The 26,478-nt window shown below is 44.1% G+C and overlaps 1 protein-coding gene across 2 annotated transcripts in view; it reads left to right on the top strand.

The window, feature by feature from the left end:
• Nucleotides 1–26,478, top strand: part of LOC119436719 (carboxyl-terminal PDZ ligand of neuronal nitric oxide synthase protein) — a 53,069-nt gene that overhangs the window by 13,132 nt on the left and 13,459 nt on the right. For both annotated transcript variants that reach the window (XM_049659855.1, XM_049659861.1), the window contains 4 exons: nucleotides 1,677–1,951; nucleotides 17,462–17,671; nucleotides 22,551–22,703; nucleotides 23,231–23,473. In XM_049659855.1, coding sequence (XP_049515812.1) covers nucleotides 1,677–1,951; nucleotides 17,462–17,671; nucleotides 22,551–22,703; nucleotides 23,231–23,473 — 881 coding nt within the window. The remainder of the gene's footprint in view (nucleotides 1–1,676; nucleotides 1,952–17,461; nucleotides 17,672–22,550; nucleotides 22,704–23,230; nucleotides 23,474–26,478) is intronic.

A 26,478-nucleotide genomic window follows, 5' to 3' on the forward strand; every position in this document is an offset into this window, starting at 1 on the left:
TAGTGCATAATGAAGGCACTGTGTTTTTTGACAATGACTAAGAACAGAGAAAAAGAAGTAAAGCAGTTGTGTGACATCTTTCAGTTGGCCTGGTTAGGGTTCCTTTAAAGGGCCGTTCACCAGGCCGCATAGCAAATTTTGGTTATACGCTGGAAGTTGTTATGTGCCCTCTAAGGAGTGTTCTGCAGCAATAATTTTTAAAGTTAGTTCATTAATAGCAGAGATAGAAGTATTTGAAGGGCTGCGAACCCATGATTTCAGGAGGCGAGCGTCACCGCCAAAATAGACACTCTCTCCACTTGCCCCCTCTAGCCTCCGTAAGCGAAATTCCTTCCCTACATTCTCCTATACCGGAGCTGGAGGATTGCGTGACGCAAACGTCACGGGCCCCACCTTCTTTTCTTTCTTTCTCTCGTGCTTTTTTACTGCGCAGCGCACTTTTTCTGACGGTCGCGTGCGCAAGCTATTGCATTTGTCTTGTTTCACGCAGCTGCATGATTTTGTGCGCTGTGCACAAGATCACCTGACTAGCGGTATAAGTCAGTGCTACACGAACACTGAGGCAGACGCAAGTGGATCACAGAGCGTGATTGCGCGCTGAAACATGGTAGAAGATGACACAGTTTCGCTCTCAGATTGCGCGACTGCACGGTGTGGGAATATGTACATCTCTCTTGCTACGGTACAAAGTAAAGCAAAGACACACAGACATTCAGTTTGTAGGTTTTATTATTTCTCTAAACTTTAATTCGTCTATTGAAGCAACAGATCAAACAAATAACTGCTTTTACCTTGAATAATTCTCGAGGTCACGGGCCATTGAGAGTGACGTCACAGCACATACATGTACGTAGGCGCACTTGCATATATACGTCAACTCTTCGACTGGGAGCGCGGCACCCGCGAGAAGAAGGGCAAATGGTGTTTGGTATGACATTTCAGCTCTTTCCATGGCGTGTAGCGATGTAATACTTAGCAGACACGATTGTTAGCATGCATTGTATGCACTGTGTTGTCAGCTCAAAATGGCCAGACCTGGTGAGGGGCCCTTTAACGCATATTTTACTTAGGCATTAGTGAGCCTGTCTGCTGAATGTGTTTTGCTACTGCAGGCAGTAGCAGCTAAAGCAACACGGCCGAGATAAGGGAAATTTGTTTTTTGTGTGGCCCGGACAGGAAAACTGGAACTGTGATGTACACTACAGTTGGTCGTATGTGCAAGCTGCTTCGCTTGATTCAAAGCTGCATGTCCATTGTATTAAGAACTCTTGCTTTTTTTTCCTATGTTGTCATGGGGCCTAACTCCTTACACCATAGTCCCCAACATTCTGGTGTGTAATAGTGCCAGGAATAGCAAAAGCTTGCAGCACATAAAAAATAGAAGAGACGGGGACAAGGTCAAGAGGGGACAAGGTGAAGAGTACAACACAGGCGCCTTTGTCTTTGTCTTTTTGACCTGTTCACTGTCGCTTCTTTTTTTTTCTGCACCTAATGTTTTTGCTATTCATCGATGTTGCACAAAGATGCAACATAATGAGAAGTTGCAAGTTTTATGTCTCTTTTTCAGTATGATTAATGACATTATGAAACACTTTAATTCATTTGTCATAGTGCCACTTTTGGCATGTTTGCAAATATACAACTGTTTTAATCTCACATGATGTAACTGCTTGCAGAAAAGGACCAGAGTGAAAAGTTTGACAGAGACAGCACATGCGACGACACCAAGCCACTAGCACCACAGTCAGGATCCAGCCCTGTTGAAACATCACACCAAGATTCTCACTGCAGTTCAAAGGCCTCATCCTCATCCCCAGCAACAGGGAGCTCACAGCAGACGCTCCTGCAGCAGCAACAGCAGCAACAACAGCAGCAGCAGCCGCAGCAGCAGCAGCAGCAGTCACAATCACCAAAGCCAGCTGTGAACCAGATTGCTTGCACTCAGCCTGTGGTGAGTTGATTGCTCATCAGGATGCACTGTGGTTGTGTTGATCATGAGGATTATCCAGAGTGATCCAGAATAGGCGTTATCCAAATGAAGATAAAAAAAAGGCTTAAATTATGTTGCTCCCTCATATATCTGCATACCCTAAGCTTCTTTGCTGCATAGTTTGTGCCTTTATTAATGCACTTGTGTTGAATAGCACAGGCTTCAGTATTTACACATCCATAAACAATGCTGCCACCTGTGATTAGTGCCAATTGTGTTTAGCTTCTTTGATGGTTTTCATCTTTAGCAATCTGCTGGATGCAAGGCAATGTTTCCTGAGCACGAATGACCGAAAATGCGCGAAAGAACAAAACACTGGTAGATACAGCTGGCAAGTATGGTTCACCAAGCTATGGAAGCGCCATTCTCGAGAAATTATTCAGTGTGAAGCCTTTGGTCCCCACTATCATGGCTCATGGGGCACTTCGTACTGCTCTGCAATATTTAATACATAGAAGTGGTCAGATGGATACAAAGTATCCATTTTGTGAGATTTCAACTCGGCTGAGATTGGCAAGAGAGCAGGAACCGGCTAATGTTGGAACAATGTTAGTACTTAATTTTCTTTCTCTTCATATGAATTTACCATTATGCACAGCTCACTCTATGGACAATTTTGGTCTGATGCCAGAGTGTCCATATGAATACAACTGTATAGGTACATTGTATATACTTTCCAACAGGGCAAACCTGCTGCTTTTGAGTATCTGGCTTGGCCGTGAGTGGTGATGGCTAATGCTCCCAGGGCTAATTTGTGCACAAACACCCAAGAAAGTGGGCGAAGGATGGCCACCGCAGTCGCTTAATGGATAAAGCACCACATGCATAATGTGGAGGATGTGGGTTTCTTTTTCTTTACCTTATTATTTTTCAACGTTCCTTTTTCTCTACCTTATTATTTCTATGTTTTAATCAAACATAATTAATTTCCCCTATTATTTCTCTGGCTTCATTGTCTGTTACTATGGTTGTGACTAGTAAAAAGTGGAACTCCTCAGATCGCCTTATTCTTCTCACTTGGACTGCACAGTGTGGTTCACGTAAGAGAATGTGACTGTTTGATGTAGCTCAGAACTGAAAGGTAAATCTCTTGATAGAGCCTTTGTATTTAATCAACTCAGCTACAGGAGGGAGGAAGCTCGTAGAAACAATTATGGGAAGAGAGCAACAAACAGAATATCTTTCCGATTGATTGTTTATTTAAATTGTCTATTCAGTCAACAATAATACTGACAGTTGCCTTGACTAGGAAGCTGTTAGAAAGGATCATAAAGGTACAATGAGTTCATATTGATGTAAACTTAGACTAACGAAGACATTGATGGGGCAAGCACTTGTCCTGTCAATTGCTTCCCTGGTTCATGTTTCTGTGTGCTCTAATGAAAAGGCACAAATGCCTGACATTGTATCAGCCCCCTTTCTCATCTCGTTATGATTCACACATCACTCAGACAATATAGACAGCTTGATAACCGTAAATATGTTCAGACATGGCTTTGACTGCAGTCATTGTACAAAAGCAAAGGCACGAAATGTATGCAAAGCATTCTGTTCAAGATCGAAAAAAAAAAAAAATTACTCCATCTCCCGCTAAAGGGAACCATGTGTGGATGCGAAGCAGCGGGGAGATGGTTTCGCGGCAGCGGCCTGAGCGCTCATCGCGGCACTGCACAGGAGAGAGAATGAGGCGTGCGTGCTCCGTCATTTTCATACCGCGGAACTACCGTGGCGCCCCCAGTGGAGTATGCAGCTTGAGCGGGAGATGGTCTCACGGCAGCGGCCCGAACGCTCATCGCGGCGCTGCACAGGAGAGAGAATGAGGCGCGCGCGCTCCGTCATTTTCATACCACGGAACTACCGTGGCGCCCCCAGCGGAGTATGCAGCTGTCACACCACCTGTCGAGCGCGCCGCTCCGGATTCCTAGAGGAGAGAAAGGGGGGACCGTAGCAGAGGAGAGAGAGGGGCAGGGGACACGCATGCGCTGTGGGGGTGTGGCACGCGGGCGCCGCTCTGTAGAGTATTCCTAGAGGAGAGAAAGGGGGGGAGCGTATGAGAGGAGAGAGAGGGGGAGGGGACGCGCATGCACTATGGGGGCGTGGGATGCGGGAGCGACGGACAGAGCCGCAGGCAAGAAATGCTTCGCATTTAAAAAGGCATTTATGCAATATTACAAGCAGATTGAAAAATCAGTTTGAGACATTAGACTGCCTAAGCTCAATAGCACGACGCCAAGAGTTACTATGTGTGTAGACCAGCAGGAAATGAACGCTCATTTCTTGATCAATAAAGAATGTGTGCCTTCAACAACGTGAACCGAAACGGCTATTAGAATGAGCCCATAACAGCTTACGCTGTAAAAGAGGTGTATAGTGTAATCTGATTTTGGGGGTATACAGTAGAACCAGGCCCCGCATACTCTCAAGTTCGGCGATTGCCATAGAGGGCGAAAAATCAACCGGGGCGCGTTCCAGCATGAAGCGTGTAAGTGAAGCTACTGTAATTTGGTCAGAGGCTTTACCGTATATTTAATCGCATTATCCTTGGACTTTTGCAGAAAATCTATGCAAAATTCGGGGGTGTGATAAATATGCGGGGAAAATTTACTGTGAGAAAACTCGTCGACCCTGAAGTGCGACCCTGGCGGCCCTGGTGGCCTTGTTGCCGTTTTCCAGAGCATACTCAATCACTTTCAACTTGAAATCAGCCGTGTAGCTTCTGTATCGACCCATAGCGATGCGAACGAAAGCATTGCTGATGTCAGCTACTCACGTGCAACCGTGCATGCTACCAAAATTTCACAAAATGGCGGAAACCTCGCCACTTGTGGCTTGGCTTGGATTGGACTAGGGCTGCATGCGTTGATAGTGTGCATGATGCGTAAGATATGGCGCTCGGCTGTCGTACGCTATCATCATCATTGGCTTCGAACAAGCTGCTGCAGTGTTTTGGGGGGTGATGATTACTCGAGGAAAAAATCTTAATTTTGATGGGCAATGTGGGGGATGCCAGCATTATGCGAGTGTGAGAATTATACGAGTAAATAGGGTAATTCATATTTTTTCTGCTAGGGGTGCTCAACACGGCTAAATATTTTATTTATAAATCTAAATATAATAAGCGACAAACATAGTTACCGTGTCACTTTTTACAAAATAAGTAGGCCATTGTTTTTATTAGACTTCTGTTATTAAAGTCTGCGCTTTATTACTAGAATAAGCATTTTGAGACCTCACTGACGTGCGATGCGCAGCAGCCCATTGATTGGTATCGATTGCAGTCTGGGCCATTTATCGATTCAAATTGTACAGCGGTAATATTTCTGAACGGGGTGGTCGTTTTCTTTCAGCAGCATCACACAGGTTCGTTTTAATTAGATACCAGTAATATCTCCACCAGTTTATGCGTCCAACATTCTATAGCTGCCACCAAGTGAACGTATTTAAAAGACTGGGAATGCTATCAGCTGTGGCTTTTCACTGGCATAATGGCTGCAAGGCTTCCATCTTTAGTGATCTGCTGCATCTATCCGCGTAATGATGTGTTGGTTGAAAACAGTCTGCTTGCTAGTGCAAAAATTCATCGCTGGAACCGAGCACAGTCTGCTTGGAGGCTACCCATGAAAGCGGATTAACCTTGCAGCCTCTGGGCGTGTGCACCGGTGAGTAAAAAAGCAGTGCTTCGAATTTCAACTTTTAATTTCTTTGCATGCCACGTGGATAAAAGTTTCCTGTAGTCATTTCTTAAAAATTGCAAATAATTATATGGTTATTACTCTTCAAAGGCAATTCAAACGGGGCTCTTGTTATTTTGCCACATTGCTAAAATTCCTAACATTGAGTACATGCTTATTACATGTAAAACTATTTATTATAAATAATAAATAGTTTTGGCTGTTCCTGCATAAATTATACACCGTGATAAATTCACTGCACATAAGTGGCAAATGTGCTTCCGGTGGTACAGTTCAAATAATTGCATTTGGCATCTGGCAGAAACAATTGTCATCTAATCGAAGCTTGACTAAGCACAGCAAACAAAAGGACACCATTGAACGAAATGCACATGCAAAACAGTGTTGTGTGTATGTGCTTTTCTGCCATGGAGCTTTTATCCACTGTTCTTAGTCAGATATGAATCACAAACTCACCCACACTTCCATCATAGTAATTGAAGATCTTTTTTTCTTTCGACTCTGGCCTCCGAGACGCTGCTCATATTTGCTCACCCCTTTTGGACTCTATTGTTTCTGGATGTACAAGTCAATAGTGAATGTGTCACCACTGGAAGTAACATCAAGGGCCAGAATCCTGACAAGGTATGTTTCTTAACACTTAACCTCGAACCGTGATTTGTTCATTCATAGGACTAACTTTTGTTTCACCATTTTTTGCTTGCATGTTTGTCATGGCTTCACCATTTCTCTTTTCAGTATGACGGACAAACGAGAGATTATTGGTCTGCAAGCTGACCACGTCAAGCCATAAGAATGTCAACGGTCACCGTAGTGACAACAGGTCCTCTTGAGCTATGTGCCTCACCATGAAATGGTTGCAAGTTTACCAGATAGAGGGTGTGAGCCCTATCAGGAAAGCAGCATTCTACAGTTTTGTAATGTACCTAATGGGAATGCTAAAATTTGACATACAAGCTACTTGCTTTTTAAGGATGTCTTATGACAAATCGAGAAGTAATATGTTGAGTCCCAACTTGTTTCTTTTCTAGTCATTATAGCCATGATGACCAGAATAGAAACAATGTAACAAGCTGCTACTTGCTAATGCGCAAATTCTGTCATCTGCTCTTTGCAAATCAGCTTGGCGGGCATTACCACCAGGTATCACATGCACAACGATAATGTGCTACATGAAAATGCAAAAAAATTGAAAATGATTAAAAGCGCTCAATACAATTTTAAGGAAATGATAATTCATGTTGACTTAATCTCTGGCAGTCACTCTTACATGGTTCATGTGCAGTTAGCATGAAATCGATAACTAGGCTAGGCTTGCACTGTAAGATAAGAGATAGCTAAAAAAGGCAAGCTTACACAACCGGCCTACTCCAAATTTCACTAACATGACAAATCACTAAAAACAATTTTTCTTTCTCTTCAAACAGCAGATGACAAACCTGAGCACAGTGCGTTCCCAAAATGTTTTTTGATATATACTCCGAGAATAGTAAATTCGGCTTAACATTCAGACAATCAAGAGTGGATTAGCAAGGGAAGCCTCAGCTTAGGAACTTCTCTTCATCACGACTCTCACAAATATGTTTGCTTGTTGAAACAGTGACTCCAGGCTGAAGCTAAGTTGAAGTGTTCATCTCCTTGCAACCTTTTTGCCTTGTTTGAATACATAAATTGAAATTTTTTTTCAACATGAAACTGTAAATTGCATTTGCCAAGGCTCTGTGAGCAATAATTGATCTTGCTTATATGTTTATTTTGTGTCCTTGTTTATTCACACAATCTTTGCAGAAGTCCTTGTAAGCACTGTTGTCTCCATGAGCTTCCTTGCTTTCCTATAGGTACTTGACTTGTGTCACAGCCTTTACTGCCGCATCTTAACACTAAATATGCAGCAGATATATCAGGGGCAGACAGTATGTGCTGTAAAATTTAGCATAATGTTAATTTTTTTTTCTTACACTACGTGCTTCTCGCCAATGCAAAGAAGGGGACATTGCAGCTCGAGCTCATCTTGCTGACACTACATCTTCGCCGAGCACTTTTTGTTTCTTTTTTAAATCTAGCTGAAATCGTTGAACGCAGACAATATATGTATAGTATGAAACACGGCAAGCAGCCGTACAGTAAGCAGCAACTACAGTACGAGGGCAGCCCAGCATAATGATCATTGTATGAAGCTTCGTTCTCCCTGCTTTAGTGGCATGCCGAGCATGATGAGACACCCTCGCTCAATTTCACCTTTCAATCCCGTTAAATAGGTGGCTGTCTGTGTTTCTGTATGTTATAAACTCAGTGACTGAAAGCTTTAAGTCCACCTGACGTGTACGAAAATTGTGGGCATGTACTGCTTCATTCACCATTGACAATAAAGAATGTAAGCTTACTTGTTTGAAGTGTTTTTTTTTTTTTTTTTGCCAGTTGAGGCCTCTAGGTCACCTGGCGACATAATAAAGATATCTGTAGGCATGTTAGAGTACTGTACGCACGAATACCTCCCAAACAGTGGTAACAAAACGCCCAAAACCAGCAAGTGAGCAGCGCGACCAGCCCCACCAGCTGCTACCGCAGCGGCCATATAGCTCACTACGTGATAATGATGGTACTAGTTTTGATTTTGTCAGCGCCACCTCTCGGTCGTATACTTTAGTTCACGACGCCAGCACTACTCTTATTTCCATTGCATTGTGGAAGTGTTATTGGTGTTCTGTGGTAGAACCTCGTTGATACGATCTTGTTTCATAGGTTTTCTCGGTGCCAGCGTTCGCAATTGAGAGTACAAAAACTGACCCAGTAGGCACTGGGCGGCCGTCGTAAGGCGGCATCAGTTCGCTGGCGAACAGCGCTGCGAATGGCAGCAGTATGAGCACTGGCATGTGATGCAGACAACGGGGCGAAGGCGCACGTGACACTTTCAGTGATTTCGCACTGCTGTTTTTAAGGCCTTATGAACTGGAAAACGCATTTTCATGCGTCTGTCCTTAAGAAATGTTGCCACTTGTACGAGGCAGGTCACATTCATAACATCAGGTGCTGTATATAAAGCATAAAACAAGTGCAAATTGCGATACAAATGCACTCTGCAAGCAAAGCTCACTGCGCCAAGCTATGGCATGGAACTGCAGCAGTTATTTTGCAGATGTCTTGCTGTCCACGTTAACATTGCCTTGTATTTAATCGTAGAATGGCGAAGCAGCACAAAAATCACGGTCAAAAATAGACGTACGTCCCCGCCATTCCCGGCTGCATGTAGCACAAAGTGAGCTTCATGTTTCACTCTGGCAGCATCTTATCCTGGCATTTCCCACCAGCTCGGTTTCATCTTGGTTTCCTGTCGGTGTTGTAGAACACTACGCAATGGAAAAGCAACTATGTGCGTCTTGGGTCACTCGGGCCCCACCAGCTCAAAACGCTTTGGCGTCTCGGGCCTCAACGATTCACGCCGAGTGAGCATGTCAAAACTTCCCTCCAAAATGCCTCGCCTGAAGAAGCTGCTGACCCAGGCTGAATACGAGGAGGGCAGACGTAAGCTATCCGAAGCAGCTAAAATGGCAATGCGCGTCTCGGACTGCTCGGGCATCACCAGCTTGCGTATGTCGACGTCTTGTGCTGCAACGATTCGTGCAACGCTTCGCATTACTTTGATGTCAACTACAGTTGAGTCTGCCAAATCTTCTAGTGACTTCGGATCATACATTTTCCCAGTTAATTTCTTTTCTTTTCTCTTTTTTTAGAATGTATGAATGAGGTTATACTGTATATATCGCTATTACTTCATTTGCTTGTAAGATTTTGTATAATTAAAATTCTGTTTTTAAAACTGTGTGCCGAGTGACTTTGGTAAGGCATGTTTTCACTTGCACGCAGAATCCACTATTGTAAAACATGTAGACTGCCAACATTGTTTTTTGTTGCTGTTTCATATAGAGACAGTACTATAGACATGAATGGACTGTGTGCAGTGCAGCTGTAGTTTAAAACTAAGTAGGTAAAAGTTGCTTGGTTTACAAATAAAACAAAAGTATTGCGTCCAACATTATCAGTATGATGAAACCAATTTAGCTTTTCTTTGCCAGAAAACTTAAGTAATGTATCATGTTCAATGACACTATTGCTGAGCTCTGGATGTATTATGTTGATATCATACATGTGTTATGGGGCCAGAAAAACGTGTCCTTTTCTTTCTTTATTTATTTTCCTTGTTTTCCTTTTTTTTTAAGCCTTTAATTCAAGCTTATGTACTTGAAGTCACCCTGATAAATTACGAAGCCAGATAGTAGCTTCTCACTAGAGAAAATTCCCTTCCTAAAAAAAACAAACTAAAGTTTGTATTTTTGCCATACAGGATTACGTCTGGTGTGGGTGGAATGTTTGTAGCGTCGTTTATGTATAATAGAAAAATAAGTGCATCAGAAATGGAACCCTGACAAATGCAATAGTATCTAACTTCTCCTGAAACAGATTAAATGGTTTTTGCAAGGAGGGGAGGGGGTGCACGTGCCTGGTGTGTGCACCTCTCCCCCTCTGGCTATGCCCCTTGCCTGAAGCCTGCATTAGCACTGACAACACCAGGCACTGGTCAGCCGTCAATAGGACATGCCAACCTTGCAAACGATCAAGGTGCAAGGGACAGACAGTTTTTTTGTGTGTGCAAAGTGCAATGTACTCGTCTGTCTGAACAAAGCTGTCAACTGTTTTCAGCATTTTCAACAGCCATAGGTTACCAGAAAAAGTTGTCACCCATTCGTTAATTATGTGGTCATTCTAGTGCAAAATAAGCAGTTTTGTGCAAGTTAAGCCAGGAACTGGCCTCAGATTCATATATTTTTTTTTTCTTTTGCAACATGTGTGCAACATATTTAGACCTAAGTGCCGGATGGTGTGAATTCACAACATACCAGAGGGAGTTCATAGAAAATCCAGTCTTCACACAAAATATTGGTAGCATTCGATTACGAGGGCTAATGAAGTTAAAATCTTGTTGAAAAGCGTTTTCTGCCATGCCTTTAATAATTCCGGTGTTCAAGGGTTAATCAACTTGGCTTTTATCTCATTTTGACTATGTACAGAGGTTTTTCCTAATTTTGGTAGTAGAGTTGTTTTCAGGTTGTGTAGTTGGTGTGGTGAAAAGCAACTCTGTAGTACTGTCTGTGATATGACTATAGCACTTATTGGCTATATGGTACAACAGACTACTATATTGACATATAGACTATAGGCTATATGTATGATATAAGTACTGGACACTTTGGTTTTGAGAAAAGTTATAAATAAATTTATCAGCTAATGAAGATCCTGTATATGTATAATCTTAGACTGCTGGGCCAGTTGGTGGCCAATCATGGTGAAATTGTAGTGGTTGTCACTTCTCAAGTGCACAGGTGTTAGCACAGAAAAACAACTGGCTAGAATTGGAGGCAACTGCCATGCAAGCTTGCAAAGATATCCTGACACATTTGTTAGCACTTGTTTCATGTGCATCATGTATAAAGAAAGCAATATTATTCACCAGTGGCATTTAAGACTTATGCACATGCCTGGTTTCTTGTCATTACTTGTGGTTAAAAGTTAAAACAGAACATTTCATTTTTCATTGTTGCCGTCGTCATACCCTGCTCCTTTTCCATCCTCTTTATTTTTTTGCACACTGTGGAAGTGTTTTGAGCTGTGCATGCCTGTAGCATTCCGCACTGGTAAGGGGTATCAGTTATGTATGTTAGTCTAAAGTAGCATTTGTGGATGGGTCTTCTTCTGTCCTGCGTGTTTGTACTGTATGTAATTTCACTAAGATCTCTGTACATACGATATACAGTAGTGGACAAAAGTTATGATACTTTGCATTTTGGCTCCTCTGAGCTAAACTGCTGAGTAAGCTTTTCAAACAATTCTGGGCAAAACCATAAAAAACATACCAGAATCATGACCTGAGAATTAGGCACACAATAGTGCGGGATGCCACATTAATTTTAACCACCTGGTGTTGTTTAACATGCACCCAATACACAGTGCATGAAGATTTTGCACTTCACCCTCATCGAAATGCATCCGCCGTAGCCAGGGTCGAACTCGTTACCTCATGCCTTGCAGCGCAATGCCATAGTCACTAGGCTGCCTCAGGGGGTTGCTCAGAAAATTGGCGCTGTGTTGTACCAGAATGCTAAGCTCCAGAAATATCCTCTGGAACACCCACTGCCATGCTACATTATTGGCACTGCATAGCCCACCCATTGTGCACTCAACTGTCTCTCTAAAAATACTCACTTATAAGACACTTGTTTGATCAAAATTAGAATATCCAGCTTCAATATGGGACCCTAACCAAGCTAACCTATCTCAAGCCCTTGAACTTGTGCAGAATAATGCAACTCGCTTTATCCTTTCTGTTTACAACTGCACAGCCAGCATAACTTTAACAATTTGGAAGACGCTTAAGCTTCGCCTTTAAGAGTGGAACGCGATAGCATTCAAAGATCCTTGACTGCTTCTCACTCTTCCTGGCAACCACAGCTTTCTTTTTTTTTTTCTCCACCTTCGTCTCGCGTGCCGTGACTGCGCGGAGGTGAGCGCCATCTGGATGGTGTTGTTGCAAGGAACCGAGCGGGCCGCACCATTATAAGAATGGTAGAAACGCTGGAAAAGGGGTTTGTGTTCGAGTTTCCACGTAACGGAATTATGTTTTCTCGTATATTCAAATTACAATCCGACGCTGTCATGTCTATAGGTTGTGTTTTAAGTTGTACTTTACGATTTTTCTGACGCATTTTACTTTGATAAATTCAATTTGTTCAGTATCGCCTCTGCGCCACGCGGAGGGCTTGCGTGGTTGTGGTTCTGAATGACTTTATCGCTGAACGACAGTGGGCGCCGACACCAGATTTTTTGCTACACAGGGCCCTTAACGCTATCGTTTAAAAAAAGTAGCTTACCATTGTCTTCGCTGTCACTATGCCGAAATGTATTCCATCTTTGTCTTTTCCATAAAATTGACAATCACATGTCTTTGAAAAACCAGTTCATTTCAACACTCACCTATTGTTCATCTCATGCTGACCAGAAAAATAAAGTGGGATGCATTCGCTGCAGTACAAAGACCTTTTATTCTTTCATGCCGCGCACAACTAACGACTGGAACACCCTACCAGCTTCTATCGCATCGCACTGACAATGCACATTTACGCAAATGTATTTTTGATTCTTTTCTTGGTGTTGATCATGCCTGAATATTTTTTCCATTCTTACACGTATCATATATATCTGTTCTCGCGGTGCAAATTATCTGTGCATTCAATACACTGTCTTTATAACGAAGTGCTTGAGACCTCCAAAATCCTTTGTTATACAGGTCACTGCGTTGTAAAGATTGCGCCCCGTACCACTCACAGTGGAGCAGGCTAGACACATTCAACAAGAGAAGGAAAAACCTTTATGTGACATGAAATAAGAGAGAGTTAGTGAAATACATCGCTGTTTTTTCTGCAAACATTGTTTGGTGGAATGTGCAACTGTAGCCAATCTCATTGCACCAAGCTTCACGGCATGCTCCGCCACGAAATGCAGGAGACACCATGTTAAATTGCAGATCGTCGAATGCAGCTCCACCTTCCCTTCCGTCAAAATTCTTCGTCCATCTACAGGCTTTTGATCACTGTTGCCTTTGTTGATATTTATGCCCCTTCTGCCCTAGAGGGCTTTCAAGACTTCAACAGTCGTCAGTTACGATAACATCATCACGTCATCATCATCATCATCAGCCTATATTTATGTCCACTGCAGGACGAAGACCTCTCCCTGCGATCTCCAATTACCCCTGTCTTGCGCTAGCGTATTCCAACTTGCGCCTGCGAATTTCCTAACTTCATCACTCCACCTAGTTTTCTGCTGTCCTCGACTGCGCTTCCCTTCTCTTGGTATCCATTCTGTAACTCTAATGGTCCACCGGTTATCCATCCTACGCATTACATGGCCTGCCCAGCTCCATTGTTTCCGTTTAATGTCAACTAGAATATCGGTTATCCCCGTTTGTTCTCTGATCCACACCGCTCTCTTCCCGTCTCTTAACGTTAGGCCTAACATTTTTCGTTCCATCGCTCTTTGTGCGGTCCTTAACTTGTTCTTGAGCTTCTTTGTTAACCTCCACGCTTCTGCCCCATATGTTAGCACCGGTAGAATGCAATGACTGTACACTTTTCTTTTCAACGACAGTGGTAATCTCCCAGTCAGGATTTGGTAATGCCTGCCGTATGCACTCCAGCCCAATCTTATTCTTCTATAAATTTCTTTCTCATGATCAGGGTCCCCTGTGAGTAATTGACCTAGATAAACGTACTCATTTACAGACTCTAGAGGCTGACTGGCGATCCTGAATTCTTGTTCCCTTGCCAGGCTATTGATACATTATTTTTGTCTTCTGCATATTCATCTTCAACCCAATTCTTACACTTTCTCGATTAAGGTCCTCAATCATTTGTTGTAATTCGTCTCCATTGTTGCTGAATAGGACAATGTCATCTGCAAACCGAAGGTTGCTGAGATATTCGCCGTTGATCCTCACTCCTAAGCCTTCCCAGTCTAAGAGCTGAATACTTCTTCTAAGCATGCAGTGAATAGCATTGGAGAGATTGTGTCTCCTTGCCTGACCCCTTTCTTGATAGGTAACTTTCTACTTTTCTTGTGGAGAACCAAGGTAGCTGTGGAATCCTTGTAGATATTTGCTAAGATATTCACGTATGCCTCCTGTACTCCTTGATTTCGCAATGCCTCTATGACTGCTGGTATCTCTGCTGAATCAAATGCCTTTTCATAATCTATGAAAGCCATATAGAGAGGTTGATTGTACTCCGCAGATTTCTCGATTACCTGATTGATGACATGGATATGATCCATCGTAGAATATCTCTTCCTGAAGCCAGCCTGTTCTCTTGGTTGGCTGAAGTCAAGTGTTGCCCTGATTCTATTGGAAATTATCTTGGTGAATATTTTATACAATACTGAAAGCAAGCTAATGGGTCTGTAATTCAATTCTTTAACGTCTCCCTTCTTATGGATAAGTATAATGTTGGCGTTCTTCCAGCTCTCTGGTACACTTGAAGTTGTGAGGAATTGCGTATAAAGGGCCGCAAGCTTTTCAAGCATGATATCTCCTCCATCTTTGATTAAATCTACTGTTATTCCATCTTCTCCAGCCGCTTTTCCCCTGGCCATGTCTTTCAAGGCCCTTCTAACTTCATCTGTATCCTGTTCATCATTATTTCGAATGAACGTAGCTTGGCTGTTTTGAGCACTGTACAGGTCAGTATAGAATTCTTCCGCTGCTTTTACTATGTCATCAAAATTACTATGTCATCAAATTTTACTATGTCATCACATCATCAACTGCAACATATTCGTCAGCCGCCGCACCCACTGGTGGGTTACAACAAGCAGCTTACTAGTTGAGAAATTCATGAAGCATTACAGCAAGACTAACACTCGCTGATATTGGCACGTTCGTCGAGTGCGTGACTAGTGCTGCCATTAGTGCTAGTGCAGAGCACAGCTAAGTGGCATCTGCAGAGGGCACAGAATGTGGCATTAATTGTGAGGCAACAAATCTGCCGTTGGTGCACCTAAATTTCTTCATTGTACAGGCATATTTGTTGTAGAGGTGTTCACAGTACACATGAAAGATAGGAATTCGGCCGGCACATAATCCTTCCTTATACAGTTCATTTTGTTGTAGAGGCATTCTACTGTATGCATCTTGCATACTTCTATCTGTTAGTTTTAACAGCGAAGCTGTTTAGGTCAGCCATTATTCGTGGTTCGTATCAAGAAACTATGAAGAAATAAAAGAAAATAAACTTTCTTGCCGAGGCAGGATTCGAACCTGCGTACCCCCAATCCCAAGGCGAGCGTTATAACAACTAGGCTATACAGCCACACTTGCAGAACATGCATTTATGCGAACCATATGATTGCGTTTGAGCATAGTCGTCTTCGTCCACAGCTGGCGTGTTCGCAGGCTCGTGCTCTGCGAGGTGAAGAGGCTTTGCGCGCTGTGAGAGCGAGAGAGACGTATTCACGGAGGGGGTCTGCTGGAACACGTCGGCATTGCAACGCGGTGTCAGTGCTGAAAGCTGCGTTATGCAACGCGCAGTGACGGCCGTAAGTCCGAGATATGTGAAAAAAAATCGTCATGAGTAATAAGATAAAAAGTTCGCACGCACTTCCGGAAAATGCTGGGCTACGATCGCCCAGCTTCGCTGTTTCAAGCGTTGCGCGGCTGAGTGCAAGGTTAAGTGTTTTTTTTGTTTCTTTTTTAGGAACTATTCTTGTTTACTGTGATGCAATCTTTACTTTTTGTTGTAGTTATTGTTTTTCAGTGTTCTTTGTTTTGTTGCTTCTGTAACAACTGTGTAATGACACCGCATTTTATAGAAATGTTTAATTGCTTTGTCAATTGTAACCTCACTCCCTCATTAAAGCTTGGGTGATTGAGGGTACTTGAAATAAATAAATAAAAATATAAAAATATAGGACACCTAAGCACTTCTTATGAGTTGTGAATGCGAAAGCATTAATGTCCAATTGAACACCACTTAGTGGTCCTTTGAGTTATGCGCTGCGAGTTATGTACCATAGCGATACATGCTGCCCGAGCCAGCAAGCAGCTGCAGCCTGTGGTGCCAACGCCGCATGCGACCGAAGTCTTGCGCAATGAGATACCGAGGAAGCAGCAGTGGCCATTAAGGCTGGCAGGCACGTGCAGCAGCTAAGCCCAGTGGGGTGAGAGAGAAAGAAACAAACCATGCACCGGCTTCTCAGAGGAAGACGGCGGCACCGGCATGCCTGTGTCACGCGACTGGCTCAATGATGAAAACCCGTGTCGCCCTGCGGCGTTGTATCACCGTATCTGCTGCGGCAAGGCGCACGGGTGACGTGGCATCACGGCAATGCCCTGTCCCCTCACGTAACACCTGGTGCTATCGCAGCAGCAGGTGTTCTGATTCATCCGCTCTACTCCGTCGAGGCGTGCTCGTGACGTGGTGTCGCAGCCAATGAGAATTTAGGTGCTGTTTCGCTGCTACAGACGCCATCGCCTTTTTCGCTCAATGGGCCATTGGATGCTTGCGCATCAATAAATAAATAAATAGAGCTGGTGTATTCCAAGATAGTATCACAAGGAAACCTTATTCATCAACCAGTATGTGAAAAATGTCTGCTATTAATTGAAAGTTTGATAATAACTGGAGAGATTAGCAGAGTGAAAGATTTGGGCTGCTACTGCTGGTTTAATGTATCACAAGAGACAAAAGAAGGAGAAAAAAAGAAAGAAAATGCACACATCAACTAGTACACAAACTCAGAAAGGTAGGCAACAGTGAGCACCATGAAATGAACAAAGTGGAAATTGGAGCTTTATCGCACCTTCAATAAACAAAAGGTTACCCATCTCTGTCCCCTTGGTGGCATTAGCACACACCCTGTTCGACAGCAGTGAAGAAAAAAAAATGCAACTGATAGTCTAGAAACCAAGGTAATTAATTTTTAACAGGAAACCACAGTTTGTACTGTTTTGTTGACTACTACTCTACCTTCAACTATGAGCTCAGAAAGCAGTGCAAAGACTGTGTAGATGTAAATACTTATAGATGTTGTTTGGTGGTTTTCTGCGATCATTGTTTAATCCACTCTGTTTTGTGAGCCAGTATTCATGTGCCATATGTTGATTCCTACATCTTTTTTCTTTCTGAACTCTCCGAGCCATGAGTGGATTGTGATATAGGTGTAAACGGTTGTGCAGGTGAGCACTGCGAGTGATGGCGGAGTTTCCCCACTGTCATCTGCCATGCCCCTGGTGCCAGAAGGGACGTCACTGTCCCTCTATCACCAGCTGCAGCTGATGCGTGGTCAAATGGAGCATCAGGCCCAGCAGGCCCAGTCAGCCATCAGCCAGGCCCGCCATTTACGTGACCAGCTCTCGGCAGAGGCAACAGCCCGTTCTGAGGCCATGGTAGGTGCATTACCTCAAAGCACTCCGTGTTTGTTCCTCCTCCTATCCTCCTGTCTGACTGTGTTTACGCAATGTTGGTATTGTGTGTGCTGCTGCGAGTTGTTCTACAATGTAAATTTTTGTGCGGAGGGTAATTTTGTTTAATCACACAGGTTGTTTTTTGTTTTACTGTAACACTCATTGGCTGACATATTTTAATTGAAAGAGCCTTAACTAAGCATACGTGTGATTTTAGTAAGTTACACTACGATGTGCTTTATCTTTCATTTGGTATAGTTGCGACAGCCTTGCCCAATAATTTGTGTGCATGTGTAGACAAGTCATTAAAATTATGGCATCATGGTGGCACAGTCATATGAACATAATTCATGCCCCACCACGGTTGGCTTAGCGGCTGAGATGTTCTGCTACTGAGCACAAGGTCACAGGCTCTATTCCCAGCTGCTGCAGCCACTATATAATGGGGTTAGAATGCAAAAGTGCTTGTCTACTGAGAATTTGCAGCACTTTAAAGAAACACAGCTGTTACAACTTTATCTGAAGCCCCCTGCTTAAGCACCTCTATAATCAGGTTGTGGGTTTGAGACATTGTTACTTTGGTGGCTGCCACATTTTCTCTGACAAGGAATGGTCCGTGTCGCCATGCAGAAAACAAGCATTTATTTTTCACTCATGAATTTAAAGGCAACAAGTGGAGGGTGGGGGAGAGGAAACAAAAGAATGGTGCATGCATGCTCTACGCTTGGTTTATCACTGGGAGCATGCGCGTTACAACACTTCTTAGTAACCATAACGGTCGACCTTTTTTTTTTGTTGTAGACCACTGTAGCACTTGTGTCTCCACTGATGCCACTGGGTTGTCTGGTAGAACTGGTCTTGCGGTATCATCTTCTTTTGAGGGCACTTCTTTGTTGCATGTAAAGATTTAAAAGTCAGTGGATGTTCGTTATGCTTGCCCACCTGCGGTTCGTTGAGGAAATGCACAGGAGAGAGTTAGAGAACTCATTGTGAAATACACTCAACTGCATTTAAAATAGCAACATGGAAAAGGAACAAAACATGCACACAAGCCTAGCACAATGCACTGACGCTGTCTCTGCCGTAGCTAAGTCCTAGGAGTTCATATGTAACTGCTACCAAAGCGCGGCCTACAAGTCAATAAAAAGAAGGTTCGACACTCTCACGATATGTCAATTCACGTTGACTCATGGACAGGCAGGTGCGGCACTGATAATGTCGTTAGCGCTTACTCTGGCTGGTAGTGGCTTGCGATGATTCGAGGTGCTGGTAGTAGCGGACGATGGAGCCGGAATTCTCGGTCAGGGTTGCCTAGCGGTTTTTCCAGGCACCCACACGTGCCTGGCGCACAGCAGTCATCGCTCCTGCAGCCACCCTCGATCTGCCGGAACGGCAGGTGGCCTTGGCAGGAGTGAACGGCAGAAGTGCCGGAACGGTAGGTGGCTTCGAACCCCGCTCGTACTTAGTGGTGCCCCCGCTGGCTGCCTTGGTCACTGGCTCCGTACAGTCGAGTCCTCAGGGATGTCCGCCATGTTCTATGTCCTTGGCTGGTGGCTGCCGTCTCGCTTCTACTGCTGTCTTCTCCTGCCGCTTTTCTCGCCACTACCCATTTTAACAGCAGAGCTGTTTAAGCCGACCGTAAGTCCGTGATGCGTAAACAGAAAATCAGGGCCGATCCTGGTGGTAGTGCAGAAAGGGTCCAAGCACAATGGCACATACCCCTGTGAATTAGCGAAGCTGAGCCTGGCTAAGCCTAGCTAAGCATGGTTGGGACTACTTAAGCTTAGTCAGTCATCGATAGCCAATCAAAGTTAATCGATAAGTGATCAAGAATCAATCAATTACGGAAAATGCTGGGGATGATTTGGTAGTGCTTAGCCTAGCCCAAATACGTGGCCAATACTTTGCGATAGCCAACCGATAGCCAAACAATAGCTAATCGATAATCGTCAAATAATTAATAAATTCCGGGAAATGCTGGGGATCACTTGGTAGTGCTTAGCCTAGCCCAAATACATGGCCAATACCTTGCGATAGCTAATCGATAGCCAATCAATAGCTGATCGATAATCAATTCTGGAAAATGCTGGGGATGATTTGGTAGTGCTTAGCCTAGCCTAAATACGGGGCTTGCGATAGTCAGTCGATAGCTAATCAATATCTAATCGATAATCGATCACTAATAAATTCCAGGAAATGCTGGGGATGACTTGGTAGTGCTTAGCCTAGCCCAAAAGCCAGGACTAGCTAGGTGCCCATCAGCTCCGCTGTCTCTTTAGCATTGCGCCTCCAGTGCAAGCTACGCTAATTTTTTAAGGCACATGCTTTGCACACGTGGCCTAATTGTAGCAAAGTCATCCTTTATTGGACCACTCGCACACACACATGGCCCAATGACGATGGCACGCATTGCCATGCATCTTCGTCTTCACATCGCTCAATGGACCACTCACGTGCACACGTGGCCCAATCACAATGGTACTCGTTGATGTTTCATTATCGTTGTTTGTCTTCTTTCACCATGAGTCTTTCCACCACGTTCCTGCAGGTGGTCGTTTCGGCCTCTCTTTCTTTTCATTCATCATAATGCTCCTCTGTACTTGGTCCGTGTGGCAAAGACCCGCGCGGTTTCCGTGTCCACTTCCAAGAGGCAAGTGCCAGTCGTGGCCTTAACAGTCCCCAGCTCCACTTGTCACTGATGCCATAGTTCCGCACGTAGACATATTCTCCTGGGATGAGGCTTTAGCCGGCATCTTCAGTAGACTTGCCCGACAAGGTGGGGTGGTTCCTGGATGGAAAAGACAGATTCAGCCTTGTGTGCAACCAGTAACTCAGAAGCCTTTCAGAAGAAGAAAGTCCTGATTGTTGAGGTGTGTTCCTGTAGTTGCTCAAGACACAAGCCAAGGAAGTCGTTAGATCGGTGCTTCCGATCTTTTTTAACTTGTCCGTGACTGTCTGCACAGTGTGCTCAGCCAGTCCATTGCTTAGTGGGTGATGTGGGATGTTCGAGTGTGTATGGTTCCGTTGCGCTGCATAAATTGACGAAATTCCCAGCCTGTGAAAGCCATTCCATTATCGGACACAACTGCGTATGGTATGCCGAACTGGTAAACATTGTTCTCACAGCATCGTCTATTCTGCAGGAAGTGGCACTGCCACAGGAACAGCCTCGATCCATTTGCTATGGGAAGTCACACCAATATAAAGTCATCTTGCCGTGTAGTGGCCCTGTGTAATTGATAAGTAGCCGCGACCACCTTTCGCTCATCTCCGGCCAGTTTACAGGATTTTGCTCTGGCGGCATGGGCAATGCATGAGCACAGTTGTTACTAGTGGTGATGATGCACTGGATGTCATGGTCCAAACTGAGCCACCAGAATATAGACCTTGCTCTAGCCTTGATAGAAGACACTCCCTGATGGGAGAAACTTCTTGCGGGCTGCAATAGGTATAACTACGCGATGACCCCAGTACAGCAAATCGTTATTCACGGATACATCAAACTGCTTCCTGTAGTATTCCGAGAGCTCTCTGTCCTCTTTACTGAATGATTAGGTTATAAAATTGGGTGTTTGTTAAATGTGGGTGTGCATTGTTTTCAACTATAAACTCATAACTATTGTGTGCATCAAAGTCTGGGCAAGTTGCAATTGGATAAATACTGTCAAGTGAAGCAGCGATTAGTTTGGATGTTTTTATGCCTTTGTTCTTTCCCCCCTACCGTATTTTCTGGTCTATAAGTCGCACCTTTGTATAAGACACACCCCCCTCAGAACGGCAGTTTTTCCGGAAAAAAATTTATATAAGTCGCACCGGTGTATAGGACTCACCTGTTCGTTCGGTAAGCGATTTTTAAAAAAAAATTACAGTGACGTTGCAGTCCGTGAACGCGGGTCACGCGCAAGCATAAGGGTGCCATATATTTCCTATATAATTGCGATAGCCATGATACGGACACTCCAGGCACATTTCTGGCGTCGTGGTTGCCGCGATGATCCATCCATCGCGATGAATTGTGATTAAATTCCAAGGGTGATAATATCGTCCCCGCACGCCGTATGCTGTATATGCGAGTGAACGCATGCGACGGTGAGCCTAATCGCGCACAAGGGAGGAAAGCGGGAAGGCAGCACGGGAGAAGGGGGGGAGGGAGGGGCTTGTACTCTGGTAGCAACTGCGTAGTTTGCGCTGCGGCACGCACCGTATCTTGACAGCGATCTGCAAATGCGACGGCTTCGGGGTCGGTCGACTCGTGGTTGGCCTGCCGCCGCTTGCATTGCTGCTTCGTCCTTCTCGCATGGCCTTCGGGAACTCGATCAAGAAGAACCCGGTACTTTGATAGCGCGCACAGAACCCATAGCAATTAAGTCAACCAGCGCGCTTCGCGTGGCCATAACATATCGAATCCGATTTTGACGGCAGTTTTCTGGGGAAAAGGTGTCCATCAGCTCTGCTGTCTCTTTAGCATTGCACCTCCAGTGCAAGCTATGCTAATTTTTTTAGGCACATGCTTTGCACACGTGGCCTAATTGGGTGTGCATTGTTTTCAACTATAAACTCATAACTATTGTGTGCATCAAAGTCTGGGCAAGTTACAATTGGATAAATACTGTCAAGTGAAGCAGCGATTAGTTTGGATTTTGTAACTGTAATTGTAACTCACCATTTTATAAGACGCACTGACGAAAAATTCAGAAAAAGAAAGCGTCTTATACACAGAAAAATACGGTACTTGCCGGATACTTTGATCAATTCTATCAGTCGTACCAAAATTTAGTTAATGGAAGTTAGCCGCATTATGTAGTAGAGCTACTGGAAAAGCAAGTCTGCATCTTTTATGCTTTCTCATTTCCATGTGCAGTCACAGAACCAGCAGCTAATAGTGCACAATCGGGAGCTGCTGCAGCACATCCACTTGCTGGTGAAACACATCCAGGAGCTGGAAAAGAAGATAAACCGACTTGAAGGCAAAACTGACCATCTGCAGCCTGACCTGTCCCCATCCCCACTTCAGGTGACATGCTTGTACTGCCTAGAGTGGGGCTCTGCTAACTTTTAGCACTCCTCATCTCTCAGTTCACTTGATCTAATAATGTTAAAATTCCAAGTTCGGAACCCTCTTGGTATGGGGCAAAAAGAATCCCTCCTCCCCCCTTATTTTTTCTTGCGACTTGAAGAGTTCACCTGTGGACTCTTCAGGGTTTTGCAGTACTGCAAAATTATTTGGCATTGTGGTTTTAAATGGCATTCGGATATTTAAATTAGTTTTTCGAAAGGCATTTTTATTGCTGATACCTTTTGGGGACAAATTCTATAGCCGCTTATGTGCTTTTAAAGAAAAGTTGAACAATGCCAACACAAACTTTTCAATTTTTTTTTTCTTGTACATACACATATTATTGTGAAAGTCTGTGCTTGTGTGCTGGAGAAGGATGTCATCATGTTTCTGAATTAGACTTTTCAGCATGGAAGAGGCTTTGCTCTAGTCTATAATGCCTGCTGTTTCTACATGTGTGTGAAAAGTGGTATGCCACCCTACAGATTGGTCCGCCACCACGGTTCTTGGACCTGCTGTCTGGGGCACCGGCTGCAGGGAAGACGCCCTCTCCTGTGCCCCCTGGTGGGGAGCCCTTTGAGTTGGGAAGCCTAGCTTGGCTTTCAGGGCCATCAACAGCAGCAGCTAGCAGCAGCCCCCCTCCAGCCACTCCCCCGCACCACCATTTGACTGCTGCCTCCACAGCCAACTCGTCCCCTTCAGTCACTGCAAGCAACCTCCAGTTGCGGGTCAGTTAGGCATTTATGGTTGGGTTATTTGGCATCACAGCACAGCAGATGTGTTGTGCTAGTTGCTAATAATGTTACAAAGGAGTGAAACAAAATTGGGAGGCAGCACACGGTTGGGCCCACGTACGTGTCATTTCACTGTTTTAAACTAGGAACTTGGGCATGAGAAGGACTTGTTGAGCTAGTCAGTGCATGCTTCATTAATTAAAAGTGATCACAAAACACACATGCATAGGATAAGCACATGTGAAGGTTTAGCACTGTTGTGGGGATCGAATCCTGGCCATGGCGCCCGTATTTCGATGGGGGCGAAATGCGAAAACACCCGTGTACTTAGATTTAGGTACACGTTAAAGAACCCCAGGTGGTCGAAATTTTGCGGAGTCTCTCACTATGGTGTGCCTCATAATCAGGTCGTGGTTTTGGCACATAAAACCCCATAATGAATTTTTTTTTTTTTAAGGTTTAGCACTCTCTTGCCTGAATTTGAAGTTTTTGCTGACTCTTGTGAGCTTGTTTGCTTTTATTAACCAGCTTCATTGGCAAATTTGCTGAGCAGTTATCATATTTTATGGCTGTCATAACTCTCTTGACTTGGGGAAATGGTAAAAGGCACCAGCTGTGAGAAATGTGTCAGCTCTGCATGAAGAATGAGAATACGTTGAGATGACTCTTGAGCAGTAGAAAAGGTTAACAGTGAGCGTGAGCAGAATTCAGTTACCAATAATTCTTATTGCGTATTGCTTTGAAAAGTTGGGGCCCCCACCAGGTTCGGGCATTACAAACAAACAAGTGGTGTGTTGTGTTGATCACACAGTGGCGATCATGCCTGTAAATTATTACACCAATATATATTCTGCGAAAGCAGCTAGAAATCCAAACAGAAGTCCACACACTTTTCTCAGAGGAGCGACTTGTCCAACCACTGAGATGATGGCATGTGCAATGGGGCCTCCACGTCGCACTCATCATGTCTGCAGCACACAAATAGCCAGAAACAGCACAAACTAGGGGATTCCCATAAAACGCAAAGCACACAGAACTGCCTTTGGAATTGTGCTGCACAGCAAAAAAAAGGAGGAAGACAAACGAAAGGAGGTTGGGTTTGTGGTAATGGGATCAAAGAGAACAACTAGGCCCTTAGCTCTCATATGGGAGAAGGCAGGAGAGGAATGTTTCTTGCGGGTGCCGATTGAAGCGAGAAGAAAGGCGCGTCGATGCATGCGCGGACAGGTTTCACGCGGGCAGCCACACAAAACTGGGACAGGCCGGGCAGGAGGGATACTCAACGGAAGAGAGTCTCCACTACGGGGAGGGTAGCTCACCTTCTCACGTGTAATTTCATTCGCTTATTTCAGCTACTACTAAACTATTTTTGAAATTTTTGCAGTAGAATGCTCATTAGATGGCAGCTTACAACTTTTGGTGTAGTCAGTAGTCTTGCAATAATTTAACTCCTGCTAATTTGATTTTCGGTTAATTAAATACTAACCAAAGGTTCTGGCTGGTGCTCATATGCTTCTATGGGCCAGAACTTTTGTTATTTCAGTACTGAAATTGGTCGTCGCCAGATAATTTTAACTTTACTGATGAGCACGCATGTGCCTCACTTCAGTGGTGAGCCCAGTCAAGCCCATGACATTCCCATAGAGCCCATGTGGTTGAAGTTTGTTGACGACTCTAGCAACACCTCTATTCTAACGGTAGTTGCACGGATAACAAAAATTTTTACCTTACTACTAAAGAAAAGTTTTGACTATTACTCACTCATAGTTTAAATTTAAGAATGATAGGCAATGTCTGTATAATTTATGCTTGCTTAGTACATGAAAAGGTCTATCAAAAATGCAATGAAGCTTGCAAAGCGTCAATGTGGCAGCTACCCGCTCGCTCTGGCTAGGTATATCCTAATTATTTTCTTGTCCGCATAATATATTTCTTGTTCTAATGCGAAGCATTCCTTGCCTCATTCTTGGCACTTTGCGGTAGGTAGGTAGGTTTCTGTCTCGGCTCGCTTTAATAAAAAGAAAGTAAGTTAGGGGTGTGTGAATACCGAATAGTAGATTTCGAATCGAATATAGAATAGAATCAAGAAAAATAAGCCTGGTAGTATTAAATCGAATATCCAAAAATTTCTCCCAAAATTTAATGCTTACAAGTTTTGGGCAAGAAAACATGGTGCTGCGCATGTTCGGGAGTCTCCTAGCATTGCATAACAAGAATGTATCAGTAACTTACGTACATGGAAATCAAGATATACAGTAAGGTCTACTCTTATTAAAAGGAACACCAAATTAGTGTGCCAGCACTGATTACAGCTCAGTTCTAGCATATGAAGGTCTGGGAAATGTTCTTTTATCAATAGAATTTCTGTTCATCAGAATCATGGGTTTTATTTTTGTATGAAACTAATGAATTAGTGGCGGTAATTTGTACTAAATACCAATGGGGTTCCCAGTTTACACAAAAAACAGTTCTCAATGGACCTGTGTTTTGCGGCAGTTTTTTATTTATTTCATAAAAAGTTTTCCTTTCCAGTTTTTCTCCAAAATACAAATGGGCTGGCCCAACTTTCCGGCAGGTGTGTTATCGTAAGTCACAGTAAGGCCAATCTGCGCGACAGACGAAATAACTGCGCATCAGATGACTCAATCACCGTTCCATGCATAGCAGTGCCAACAGGCACCGTCCGCGCAGTTTAATTTTCAGGTTCGGCGCGTGATTTGCCATCTTTCAAAGATACTGAAATCCCCCCCATCGTGCGCGCCCGCCGCTGCTCCCGCCGGCCTGGCGTCAGCTTAGGCCGCTTCCTGAAGTTTCGTTTTCTGCCGTTATTGGGAAGTTGGCCAGACTGGGCCTCCGCCGCTGCTTCCCTCTGCACCGCAGCCGGTTGGCTGAGACGTTGGCACGTACATGCGTGTTCCGACGCGATGGTGAAATGGCGACCTTGCCATTTGAGAGTGAAATTTCTGCCGCGTTTTTTTTTTTTTCGTTTTTTTTTTTCT

The sequence above is a fragment of the Dermacentor silvarum genome, chromosome 1, assembly GCF_013339745.2.
Source record: "Dermacentor silvarum isolate Dsil-2018 chromosome 1, BIME_Dsil_1.4, whole genome shotgun sequence".
NCBI classification, from domain to species: Eukaryota; Metazoa; Arthropoda; class Arachnida; order Ixodida; family Ixodidae; genus Dermacentor; species Dermacentor silvarum.